At 39.2% G+C, this 13693-nt stretch overlaps 1 protein-coding gene across 2 annotated transcripts in view; it reads right to left on the reverse strand.

Annotated features, from left to right (window-relative positions):
- Positions 1–213: 213 nt before the first annotated feature.
- The window catches only part of LOC137607818 (hippocalcin-like protein 4), an 18797-nt gene continuing 5317 nt past the window's right edge, over positions 214–13693 (reverse strand). The window contains exons 2-4 of one of the 2 annotated variants that reach the window (XM_068333819.1): positions 6894–7069; positions 5507–5722; positions 214–5390 (exon numbers count right to left, since the gene is read on the reverse strand). In XM_068333819.1, the coding sequence (XP_068189920.1) occupies positions 5193–5390; positions 5507–5722; positions 6894–7055 (576 nt within the window). In that variant the 5' untranslated portion in view covers positions 7056–7069 and the 3' untranslated portion in view covers positions 214–5192. Of the gene's footprint in view, positions 5391–5506; positions 5723–6893; positions 7277–13693 lie in introns of those variants that run through there. The other variant, XM_068333820.1, reaches the window with a different exon arrangement.

Here is a 13693-nt window from a genome sequence, read left to right on the forward strand (position 1 = left end):
AAATGTCTAGTGATAAAGGTGTGGGCTCATGTCTCCCCACCTTTCGGCCTCAGCCTGTTCCCCATGAGAACAGCATGTCAGGTGACATCACTGTAGCAGTGTGACATCATTGCTAGACAGTGACTCATACTTTTGGCTCACTGCTGTGTTTGTGGTAGAGTGTTAAAATGTGTGGAGGAAACACATGGCAAGAAACCAGCAACAGTCACCGTAGACATTCATGTGTTTTATTCTATGTAACAAAAATAATTACATTGTCTTTGATCTAGGAGCCTGACAATATGCAAAAAAAAAGAAAAATCATCGAACGGGACAAACTGACATTTACAAGAACATCATAGAGAAATGTTGTAGAATAGAATTATATTGCACCATTGAGCACTGATGATTCCCGGTCAAAAAATAAATATCGAATATCATATCAATATTTACGCTTCATGTCATGTTTTTCCTACAGTTTTCTGAGCACTGACTGCAGATGAGCATGTGAATACAACATTATCACTTCATTTTAAACTTCACCTGACCACAGCAACTATATTTCAGCTTTGTCACATGACAGTCAAATCTTTGGCACATAAAATCTACAGAGTGGATGTTGAATTAAAATGGGATACTGCTGGATAACTTCCAAAGAGGAATCAATTGAAACGGGAAACATCTGCATCCTGCGTCCTAGGGAAGAGTCAAAGTGACTTTCTCACTGTAATTTGGAGCTAATGAGAATGGACAGCATCTAATAACAAGAGGGGCACAGATAGGAACACAGCGTGAAGCCACTTTGTGAGCCAATCTGTTTTAATTAACTGTTTTGCGGCAGACCGCTCAATGTAAAGTAGGAATTAAGCCTGTGACAATGATGTAGTTAATCATAAGAAGATGCAACTAAATAATTTGTAAGCTGCAAATAACATGTGAGACTTTCTTCTGGTGTCTTATCTGTTTTTTTTAGGTGCAAAGTCGGATTGCATCACACATGAATAGCCACTTTTGTTCACAAGGCATATTCTTATATAAGAAAAAGCTGCAAAGTACTTGAATTTCTATGAACATTCTATCTCCATCCACTAGGGGACACTGTGACACAATAGAGGTTTTCTTTTAAAGATGACCCTGTCTGCTCACGCCTCAGGCTTCTCCTGCCAGCAGTTTAGACTTGAATATGATTTGTAGAACTCCAACAGTGGACAACAGTAAACAAAACGACACATCCCATACTGAAGACAGAACATACTGTATATCAGCGGACCACAAAAGGAAAATGTAGGTGAGGTTAATACTCTAGTGCGTCAGTGTGAGGGTTTACACTCAATTTTTACAAACTTAAACTGGACTCTTGTTCCACAAATGATACACAAACAAAAACACGTGAAGACTTGTAAAAGTAGTCTGAAATACAACACATATTTTCTATTACACACACACACACACACACACACACACACACACACACACACGCAAACAAAAGCTGTGTCATCATGTGAAATCAGGTCTAACCAAGAGGAACATTTACATATTATCGTTCTTATATTCAAACGTACAATTACAGTCGTACCAATATTTACAAGTACAGTAGTTTCATCATCATTTATGAAAGAGGCTGGTTCTGCTTCTTGGGAGGGAGCATGCTCATTGGCTGGGTGACAAGGAGAAAATGAATCTAACTTGCTGATGGGAGAGAAGTCAAATGTGTTTGCTGTCAATGTCAATGTCAGATTCTTTATTTATTTTAATGATCCATGCACAAATGCAGCGGTATATACCAATGAGACAGAATTCATAATGCATGACTCACAAGACTGGAGTGAGGGGTTTCCAATGAAGGTAACTGGCAATTTTATTTCAGACAAGGAATCAGATAAGAGATTTTGCTGCCTTTGCTATCAAACAGTTTTTCCTTACAATACATCGATTGCTTCTTCTTAAGAAAATTTGGATAAAAAATTGCATTTTTTATTATTTTTTAGCCCATACTGGTTGTAGCCTCAAGTCTCCAATATCTCATAGTCACATTAATAGATTAATGTTTGTGAGATGTGCTTCATTGTTTTCATTCTGAAGCCAAATAAGTTTTATTCTATATTTTGTATATAGTCTCATTTACAATAAATATCAAGCTACATAAATGGTGTTGTTTATTTTATACGTAAATAACAAAGAAGTTATGTCTTTCAGTAAATGAGATAAAATTAGATTTTAACAAAACATATTTACCAGTAATATAAAAACCTGTCATCAACCTTGTATTTTTGCTGATTTCTTTTTATAACTAATGCATTGACCATGACTTTGAAAATCCAAGCTATACCGATTCCTGATTCCTTTCAGTATGATACAGCTAGCATTACTCTTTGTAGCACTCAGTTGTCACTCATGTTCACGAGCAAGTGAGCACACACAGGCCATCACAAGCCATCCAGGCTTCCTCTTCAACCTTTTGCTCTTTTTAAAATTGATTTTAGATCTGAGATGAGTTCAGCAAAGTTCCTCTCCCTCCTATTATCAAAGAGCATCCTCTTTGACATTTAGGGGGAAGAAGACAAAAGGGGGATAAGCTGGACAGTAGAAGAAGAGGATAAATGGCTATTTCAGCTTTTCATGTGAAACAACAATGAATTGTGGAGGCAGGTTTGGCCTTTCAGAAAAACGTTTTCTGTCATACATTGTGTAATTACTGTCATGATCGACCCTGCTCCACAATTCCCTCACTACGTTGTCTTTGCCCACATTGCTGGTCTCAGAGAAACAATGCTTCATATTTTTATTTCTTGCTGTTGACACACAGTTTAAGTGCACCTAAAGCATTTGTACTAACTATAATAGCAAAATAATGTAACTTTGTAATATATTGTTTTAAGTTTCCCTTAAATTACATTTTGTAGGACTTAAACACGAAAAGTAAAACGGTTCAGTAGTGTTAAATGCCAAGTGTTAATTAGTTCTATTGAAGCAAATGAATTTCTTTGGAAATTAGTGTTAAAAAAATCAAAATGATTTTACATTTTACATTGACGATGTCAGAAAGGCATTCAAAGTATCTTGTTCATGAATTTATTTATTTATTTGCCAAATGACTTCAGGTTCAGATTTTCATCTGCTGCTTCAAGTATACTCTTCTGATGGGTTTGAAGTGGGTGGGAAGAAGCCGATGTCACATTGGAGTCAGAATAAAAAGTAATACATTCCTGATAAAGCAATTAAGAAAAGCTTCTGAATGTTAAACATTATTTATTTTTCCAAATTTGATCATTACAGCTATTTAAACCATGGAAACTAAATAACTTCAGAAATTTACAAGATTGTTTGAAGGGCTTTGAAGCCACAATATTTAGTTTAAAAAGATTTTGAGTCATCACACTGCATTGCAGAATCATTTAGAAAAAAAACTATGCCTGTTTTTAGTTTCTGTCTCATCTTGTAATAGTAATTATATCCTATTAGTGATGTTAAATGTCAGGCGTTGTCACATTTCTTATTGCCTCATGCTAGTAAATCTGCAGCTGACATTCAAGTAAATCTCAAATAATCACAATGGATTCATGCTGGAGAGAGAATTGCATTATGCCAGTGGGGAGAACAAGGATTTTCTGAACTAATTAGATGTTCTTTTAATAAAACTATTGTAATTATTTTAGTAAGATGCTAATTTTGCTAGTATGTGTGGAAAAGCTTAAGGACAGCCGGAGAAGCACATCAGTATGCTTCTCCACATGGGCAGTCTGAGACATTCATGGCCCGCCTGCTTTGTATTAAGGTACGTGAATGCAGCACTGTAAATCTAAAATTCCTTAATGGAGATGAGACCAATGTCTCTGAGTCTCTGATCTGAGTTATGAGGTGTATGTTGCTGTAGATTCCTCATACACATGCAGACATGATACCACAAGCTAATGGTATTGCTCATGTGTGAGATCCTCTCTCCATCAGCAGAGCATTTTCTTGTCTCTTGTCACTGTAAATGAACTATGTGGACGATACAAGAGGCCCTTTCTTGGCTTAGTGCCATTCCTTTGTTCAAACTACATTACAATGGCCACCCACTATAGGGATAGAGAATGGGAGAAAGTGAGGAAGACTAGTCTCTAGTCACCAGCTCAAACCACACTTAACTTTAAACTAAAATTTGAGTTAAATTAGTCCAGTTTCATTAACAGGGACATTAACTGTGAAGACAATTACTTTTAAATTTGGCATTTTAATATGGGGATCTACTGTACTGTATGACGACTGACTCATGTCCAAGTGGCCATTCAAGGAACTGCAATCTTTAACATGTGAAATTACTTCCTGTTTTTACTGGTTTTATTTTCATATGAGTATTTTCAGCTCCAGAATTAACATAAGGGTAGCATACATTTGCAGTATTGAATGCACTGGATGAGAAGATAGAGATCAACCCTTTTCAGTTATGTTATATATGAGGGAAACATTACCATTAGGACTAAATGCAGTGGGACACAGCTAGCCTAACTGTCCAAAGATTAGTCAGATGAGGCATAGAATGATATCCTTGCCTGGCTGTTGGGCAACCTAGAATACACCCTAAAAATCCCGATATAACCACAACTTTACTTCTGAACAGAGTAAGGGCACCTGTCTCCTTAGGTTTAGTATATGTAAAGCTAAACTAACAGTATAGCTTACCAAGAATATCAGAGTAGATTGTTCAATCTACTCATTACTGTAAAACATTTAAAGAGAACAAAGTGCACATATTTTAAAAAATTGTCAAGAATTGAGAAGCAGTTAATGAAGCTGTTAAACTGGACTGTACTGTTCTGAGTTCTGTGTAACATTCTGTATTATTCAGAGCAGAATCAGGTACAAATCAACATAATATTTCTTAGTTTCAAAAGAACTGCAGGAGTTTCTATTTTCATGGATCATCAGATTAGTAAATTCAATTATAAATTTATGTGGTTAGACTGCAGGAGAAGTCCAGGAGGACTTGACTGTACAGTGAGTGGTTTGGAAAAAAAGAATGACAATATGAGAGGCGCCCAACAGAGTTCCAAACATAACTCAATCCAAGTAATAACTGCCATATAAAAGCTCCCCCTGCAGACCTTCCTTCTCCTTTAAATGCATCCCTCCCTTTCTATCCCAGCTCCTCTTTTCCATCATCCTCCTGGTTTCAGTTCAGCTATTCACTAATTACTCTCCTCCCTCTGCCTGTCCACCCATCCTTCTCTTTACTTTTGCATGTCACACTGTAGCAGTAGGACGATAGAAGGGTCAGACTTTGCAGCCTCTTTAAACTCTTCCAGGGTGATCTCGTCATTGTGGTCCTTGTCCATCTTGGAGAAGATCTTGTCGACACGCTGTTGTGGGGTCAGCCCATCCTCATTCATGCGCATCATGATCACAGTTCCCACCATCTTGTAGATGGCCTGCAAAGAGAAGAAGATTGTGAATTGATTTTGTCCTAAAATATATCATGGGAAGTTTAATTAATGGGAAGTTATTTAAACCCAACAATGACCATACACTCCTGGCAAACACATACCTCAATGATCTCAAGCATCTCCATGCGTGTGATCTTCCCATCCCCATCTAAATCGTACATATTGAAGGCCCAGTTGAGTTTCTGCTCAAAGCTGCCCCTGGAAGTGATGGACAGGGCACAGATGAACTCCCTGAAGTCGATGGTCCCATCTCCGTTCTTGTCAAAAGTCCGAAATGCATGTTGGGCGAACTTGGAGGCATCACCATATGGGAAAAACTGCAGAGCAAAAAAATTGGAAAAAGAGGGTGACAGAAATGGTGCATCAGAAGCATTGTGCATCATTTTGTTGTTTGACCCAATTGATTATTAATATAATTGGAGCCAGCGTTATTGGAGTCTTTCCCTTTAAGGATTTCTAAACCTCTGCTACATCTACATTTTTTTTTTCCTTTTCATGAAATGTCTCTTGTGAGTTTACTTTTTCTTGATTTATTTTGCTGATATCTAACCCTAATTACAAAGTGTTGAAATCTTGAATGGAAAATTCAAACAAAAACAGTACAAAAGAATGTTATTTTTGTTTCATGTTAAATCTTTTCAACTATAACACAATAGTTCTAATTCGCTGTAGGTTCTCATTCATTGTAACAAATACTTGTTATAATTATCAGGATAATTTGCTCAAACTGCAACTTTTTTGCATGGTTACCATAGTATTATATATTTATATATATATATATATAATTATTCATATGCAAGTTGAAAAATGTTTTTCGCTATTTTAGCACATTGTGCTTATTCTGCTATGAGTTGAAAATTAAATTAGTTTTGGTGACTGTGTATCTCTTTATGCCTCAGCATAACAATGAGCATCTGTTAACAAGAACATCATGGACCATTTAGTGCCAAAGCAAACAACAGCAACTAATTGTCAGGTAAAATTTTGTGATGGTGACAGCCCTGGTGAGAGATTATTACTTGTAGTACACAACCCCAGTTGTTTTCAATGCACTTTGGAATTAGATGGGGGAGGAGAGGACTATAGGGATATGCAAAACGGATCTAAAAATATCTTTAACTCTCATGCATCCATAGAAAACAAGGCAGCCTCTCTCTGATGCTATCCTAACTCAAGGCTCCAGAATGAGATTTTCAGGCACTAACAGAGTAGTAGTAGTAAAAACCAAGTCACTGCATCTTCTCTAGATACCAACAATAAGATCAATAGTCAGCAGCCTAAAAATAAGCTGTAACAACCAAACATCATGAGGCATGTAAGAGGTAATATTTTCAATTTGGATATTTAAAAAATCTAAAAGGTAATGTTGAGTGAAAGAAGTGCAATGAATAACTGAAAAACCCACTAGTAAAGAACAAAGCCTTTATATCTGCATGATTTATAGTATGATGCATAGCATGATTCCATATGAAGCATCTCGTCCCTCACCTTAACATAGAGCTGCTGGAACTCCTCCAGGTTGAGGATGCCAGAAGGACAGTCTTTGAGGAAGCCTTTGTACCACTGTTTGAGCTCTGCTTCGTTGAATTCAGTGTTCTTGGTAAGGTCATCAAGGACCTCTGGTGCCAGCTTGCTGTTGTGTTTCCCCATGATGCTTCACCTCTCTGGAGGAACAGGATACAGAGCGAGAGAGACGGGGAGAGCACACAGGTGAGGAGGTACTAGACAAACAAGTGCAACAGCAGTAATGTCCCTGTGCTGCTGCAGAGGTCCCTGAGGAGGGTGCCAACAAGGAATTAACTTCATACACAGAGAAAACCTGTAGAAAACATGTTATGTTAAACTGTCAACATCAGGAGTTTCAAGCTATGAAGAGACTTTGATCTTCAATTTAAAATTCTGCACAGAATGACAACTTCTCCCTCAAAGTATTGTGTCAAGCTCAAGGAAAACACTGTACTGGTTGCTTTGTATTAAACCACTGAGATGCATTGCAATTGGACTGTTGGCCTCTTATGTGAAACCTGCTAAACTTCCTTTCAGCTTGTCTCGTTACCACAGTATGTAATCATTTGTCCATTACAGATGGACACTCGAATTTCTTTGGCAATGTTTTTTACACTGGATAGCCTTCCTGTCGCAACATTTATCCGGGCTTGGAGCTGGTTTGTGACATTGGTTCGTGCCCCTGTAGGGCTGCAGATGCCAGGGATTGAACCTGGGACAGCACACATGTGAAACATGTGCTTTACCACTGATCTAGTAGTTCTGTTGAGACATTTAATGAGTCAGTGCCATATCAGTGTAAACTAACAGAAGTGAAACAATGAAATTAAGATAAAGCTGTAGAAAATAACTCAGTGATGTAAATATGCCCTTGACCAATGGAATCGTCACATTAAAGAATTCATTGAAATACTGTAGGTTCAAAGGTCATTTAGTTCCCATAATGACTTCATTCTACCTTCACAATCAAACTGCATTGCAATCAAACTGCATTGCTCACATTTGGGACATAAAAAATCACATTCATCCTGGCTCCTCACCACAAACACATTCCCAGGGCCAGGGACACATTCATCTTTCTGTAGTACCTCATGACGCCACGTCTGACTCATAGTCCAGTCTGACAGCTTTCACACTTTGCCACCAGGCCACAGCCGACTCAGCCAAGTCAAGCAGTCACAAATCCTCATCTTGTAAAGTGAGAGTGAGGACAATTCCCAGAACAATTATTCTGCTGGGCTGTATGATGAGTGAGTCATGTGGTAAGAGACTTCAAAACCCAGAGTCACAGCAAACTATTCCAATGGTTTGGACCTTAAATTCTGGTGACGAGTGTGAGGCAATATGACATAGACAAGCCCTTAGAGGAAGCACAATAAAGGATATCAATAGTCCAACATGCCATTTTAGCATTAGCTTGTTTTGAAAAGGTCACCTTTTATCCCATCTAGCTGGAACAGAAAGATGAATGTGTCTCTCTTATCAGAAAATTCACTTGAATAGAAAATGTTTCCGTAAAGACATACATACAATTCAAAGACCTTTAATGTCATAACACAGTTTTCTCATTTTGTTTCTTTGTGGCAGACACGAGCATGCGTTTATCAGAAAATAAGTAGTTTTCCATTTCCACAAAATGGTCTGTTTTGTCTGGAGCAGAAGCCTTCTGGCATGTTACACTCGCTCTCTGAAGTTTAACTGGTGTAAAATAGATGTGAGCAGATGTTGAGGTTGACAGAAGGAAGAAGGATCACATACTCTTTCCATCATTTAATTACAAGACTCGAATAAATACATTTTCACGCTCTCTTAAATGTGTATGACATCTGGAATGCAAGTTTAACCATCCCTAAATCATTGTCCACTCAGATGTTGCTTTGTAAACCACAGATTCCATCAACAGAGGCACAAACCACAAGCACTTAAAGCATAAAACATGAATTTATGTTGGTACACACGCTCAGACATACTAACACATACCACAGATGTGAAATGTTGCATTTTACCTCTGACTGCGATGGATGACATTTTATTGCCCTGTTAGAGAAGCAAATGCAGCAGATAATAGAGTTTCCTGCAGAGGGCTTTGACATGTGCAACCAGCACGTCTGACAGAATCAAAATCAACACTACTCATGCCAGCAAAATATACAACCAAGATCCATTCTAATCATTCCAGGAGCGGCAGTACCTCAGTCCACTAGCTCTTGGCTTAGGGACCAGAGGTGGCCGGCTCCAGACCAAAAGTATGGACTGTGAACTGGCAGCTAAAGTGTATGGGTGGGTGTTTCCTCCAGCCTGTATATGTGTGGTAATATATTTGAATTTTAAAAAAACAGTAATTTTCCCATGGGAATCAATAAAGTTTTGTTTTTTTTCCAGTCAGGTGCTCAGCTCTCTGCCGGCTCATCTTCCTGCATGTGGTATGAATCTATTAGGGGGGAACCCTTTGGGTGTTGAAGGTTATGTATAGATAATCCTGAATGTCTTTAATATTTTGAATTAGTGAGAGCAAACATGTCAAAACTCTAGGGCATCATTGACATACATTCAGAATGAAGATTAATTAATTTCTACATCATTCTTTCATTTTACACGATGAGAAGACAGTGAGGAGAAAACACATTAACCCATGCATACCAGTGTAAGTCTGTGTTACGTATGTGAAATAAGGACAGTTTTGAGTCTGAGATGCCAACATAAACCCTTACCCGAACCAGGCCTTTATATACCATATTCAATAATTCTGTTTCCATTACACCACATGTATGACGTCACTAAATTCAACAACACCTGGATCTAAACGACAATCATATTCAGAAAGGGGGTCTGGAGTGCCAATCACCATCATGACTCATTATCTCATATAGCCTGGTGATGCGCCTATAATTTTTAATTGATTTAAAAGAAAACCACTGACTAAAAGCTGATGGCTGATTGTAGCTACAAACCCAGTCAATCCAATCAATCTCTGTGTGGAGGCTTACTTGGGGGCATTAACTTTCAATTCAAGGTGTCCAGTGTGTCAACAGTTACTCTAAAAGCTACAACAATCAACATTTTATATGTACAACAGGTCAAATGACTTTGACAGTCTGAAGAGAGACTAAGCACCCATTACTGCAATTCCACTGGCTAATGAGCATTTTATTATCTTTGGCTGATTGTTTTGTTTTCACTTCCTGCAAATTTACTGGATTGGTTCAGTCTCTTGTGCTGAGCTGCAGGCTGCGCTCCCTGTGCCTTTGTGTATCAGGTCTAGGTGTGTCTCCCAGCTGGAAGGCTGGAGACTAAGTGCAACAGGTGGAGGTGATCGGACAATTCGTGGAGCTGGACAGACTCACACAGAGGACAGTGAGGAGGTAGCTGTGGGAAAGAACGGTTGCATTGTCTGGACGTGGGAAGAAGAGACTGCAGAATTAAACCTTGTTTCAAAGAAGGAGAAGGAGCTGGTGAGCACTTAGAAATGTTGTGCTTAAGCTCACAGTGTAGAACGATGCAGTAGGAAAATTGGGAGCCTGCTGGAAATGTCTGGAGGTTCACGATGATGATATTCACTGCAAAACTTCATTCCTGTGCAAAAATCCTGAGTGTGAGGACAAAAGAGCCACAGACCACAACTATTATCTGTTTCCCAGTGCTGAGGCATCCAGAGGCAGCGCGGCCCAGAGGAGGAGCAAAGGCAGCAGTCGGAGGAGGCAACAAGAGGAATTACACCGAGGGCCAGGAAGAATTCTTTAGAAAGCTCTCAGCTGAATTGGCCCAGCAATGCTGGGACTCATTCTACAACTCAGCAGCGAGCATCCCCGGTGTTGCAAAGAGTCACTAAAGTCTTCTGGCAGAGAGCGACCTAGTGAAGTGGCCTGTCATCATGATGCTTTTGGAGGTTACAGTTAATGCTGGACAAAAGGTTGGGACCCTGATCGACCTAGCTTCTGACACCAATTACATCACTCATGAGGCAGCCAGTCAGCTCAATCTCAGAAGTGAAGACATTACGCTTGTGGTCCAAGCGTGATGTAGGAGGCATGAAAGTCCATGGTGTAGGAGGTATGAAAGTCTTTGTCAAAAGCGTTACCATCTGAAGATCTGTGTCAGCACCTAAAGAGGCACTTTCAAGTCCCACCAGCTGGTTTGCCATGGCCTAGACAGCATTGCAGACATCCACAGACATGTGTTGGCTGGAAAATTGCAGGAGTTCTTTCCAGATGTCCCACCTGGTCAGGCCAAGAGAGATCCACCTCCTTGTAACTCAAAAGGAGGGTCAGCTGGCTCCGCAGAAAATCCGCACAGTGGGGGACCTTGTGCTGTGAGACGGACCAATGGGAAAGACAGTTGCTGGCACCCATCCTGAGTTGTTTGAGAAGATCACTGTATCAGCCCACAAATCAAGAACGCACTTCGCAAGGTCTATGAGAACTGCTGCTGTTCAGTGTGAAGAACACACCTGCGTAGTCTCCGTTCATCCTTCACAAAGCCAGCAAGCCCCAATTCCCATCCAATCTCAGCAATCCAGTTGTGCAGCAACTACATCCAACTTCCTTGAGTGGTGGAAATGGAACAGTGTTGGTGCCGGCTGTGTTCCAAGATGTGGGGGTTGTCGTTGTGGAAACTCTCAGCCTGCTGCTCTATTGGCTGCTCCCCTGTACTGTTTGTAGTTCTACTAATTGCATGCCTACAGGCCACTAGTGTGCTGTGTTTGTTTCAGGGGGCTGTACACAACATTGTATGCTTTGTCTAACACATATTCACATGTGTAAGATGATTGTAAAGATAATTTCCTCATTGGGGATAATAAAGTGGTCTTCCTTCTTCTTCTTCTTCTTCTTATCCTGCAATGGCATAAATCTTAAAACAGACTTGCAACAGAAAAAAAGTGAAGATCCAGGTTTCATGTTAAATGAATGTCAATGATATCAGGATCAGACCAATGAGTCATGTGACCCCAAAATGAAAACCAATTGTACTCTTACCAACTGAAGACAAAAATAATATGACAATAAAATTGTGTTTAATCCAGTCAGCAAGAGGAAAAGACTATTAAAAATATCAGTGCTGCTGTTTCACAGTTAATTGATGAGCCTTCAGAGTGCATTCAGTCACAATATCTGTTTAACATTGCTACAAATCCCCTCAAATACACAGCCTCGTGTGTCACCTCCCATGAAATGAGCTCAGTTAGAGGAGGCCAAATCATACATGCTGTGTTTGTAGGAGTTTAACACATAAACCCTTATGCATTGACATGAAAAAACATATAGGAGAAAGGACACAAAAGAAATGATGGAGAGGTTCGACATCAAAAAATGTCGAAAAATAAACATTCAATCTGCTCTCAGCTCTTAGGGGAGCAGACAAATAAAAAAAGGAGCATAAAGGTGAAGGAGATGGAGAGATGAAGGATGGGAGACAGGAGGCAGATAAGAAGTGCTTGTTTAAAATGATCCCAACAGGCATCCAATAAAAAGACATATATCTCAGTCAGGCTGAAGGGGTTAGTAAGCAGTCTGTGTGTGTGTGTGGGGGGGGGCAGCTTGACAGCAATCTAGCTAATTAGATAAACTTTTTAAATATGTTTACTTGTGGCAGCAGTTCTCTCAAACTTTCAACTTTTAGTGGGCTAATGTGCAATATAAGTGCTACAAACAAAATCAAAGGTTCATCCTCCACTTTGAAATCATATTTAGCTTCCTTGACGTTAGTGAAAAGCACAACACAGAAATTTAAAAAAAAAGTATTTTCATGTTTATAAAATGCATTAATTCAGATGTCACTGAACCCAAAATCTATTTCACAAGAAAAACCCTACAAAAAACGCCATAAGAAATAGAATGCGATTTCAATTATTCTTTGTCTGACCATCCAAAGAACAGCATCCAATCCTTCACACATACGATGGCAGACTCTATTGTGCCAGGATCCACCTGCACATCACTGGTCATCAGATAAGCATTCAGACAATCACACACCAGTGGAACAGCTGACTGAGCAATTTGCAGTCAGTGGTTTGCTCAAGATGGCTTTGGCACGTAGACACAACAAGTGGCAACTACATAGATGACCGCTGGACCTCCTCAGCTAAATCACACCCCCAAAAAATCAAAAGCAACTCAAAATCACAACAAAATCAAAAGTAACTCAAAATCACAACAAAATCAAAAGCAACTCAACCAGTCACATTCTATAAACCCTGACCTGCATTGGTTTTACATTGCAACTTGATCCAGTAATCCACAGGAATTATACATGGCATCATGACTAGAGACGATAGTAAGTACAGTATGTTCCCTTTGTTAAGAAGAGGCAGATTGAACTTTTAAAGACGACTGACACTATAGTTTGGTGTCATGTACAAAATTTATGGTTTTTGGATAAAGCACCCGACTGATGTGTAGTCTATGTATTCCACTGATCATTCTATAATTGAATTTATGATGGCTAAGTAATTGACTTTTGATAAAGCAATATTTGGTCTAAAAAGTTTTGTAGTTGTGCTGGATGGTACACTGAATACAACTTCAGTGTACCATCCAGTACAGTGCAGCCTTTCTATTACTGATTAATGCGATAGCCCAATGACAGAAAATATAGCAACAAGGCAAAAAGCTAATTGATGAATGAAAATTTCCATGAATAGCTGGCAAAGCTGGGTGGATTTCTCTCGAAATTTAAGCTTTCACTTTATTTTTGATTGGACAAGGTAAGAAATAACAAGACGCTGCCAGGAAATAGTGTTGGACATTTGTCATTCCTGGTGACACTTGGGCTAAAAAATGTTTGTT

Source organism: Antennarius striatus, chromosome 14, assembly GCF_040054535.1.
Source record: "Antennarius striatus isolate MH-2024 chromosome 14, ASM4005453v1, whole genome shotgun sequence".
Lineage (NCBI taxonomy): Eukaryota > Metazoa > Chordata > Actinopteri > Lophiiformes > Antennariidae > Antennarius > Antennarius striatus.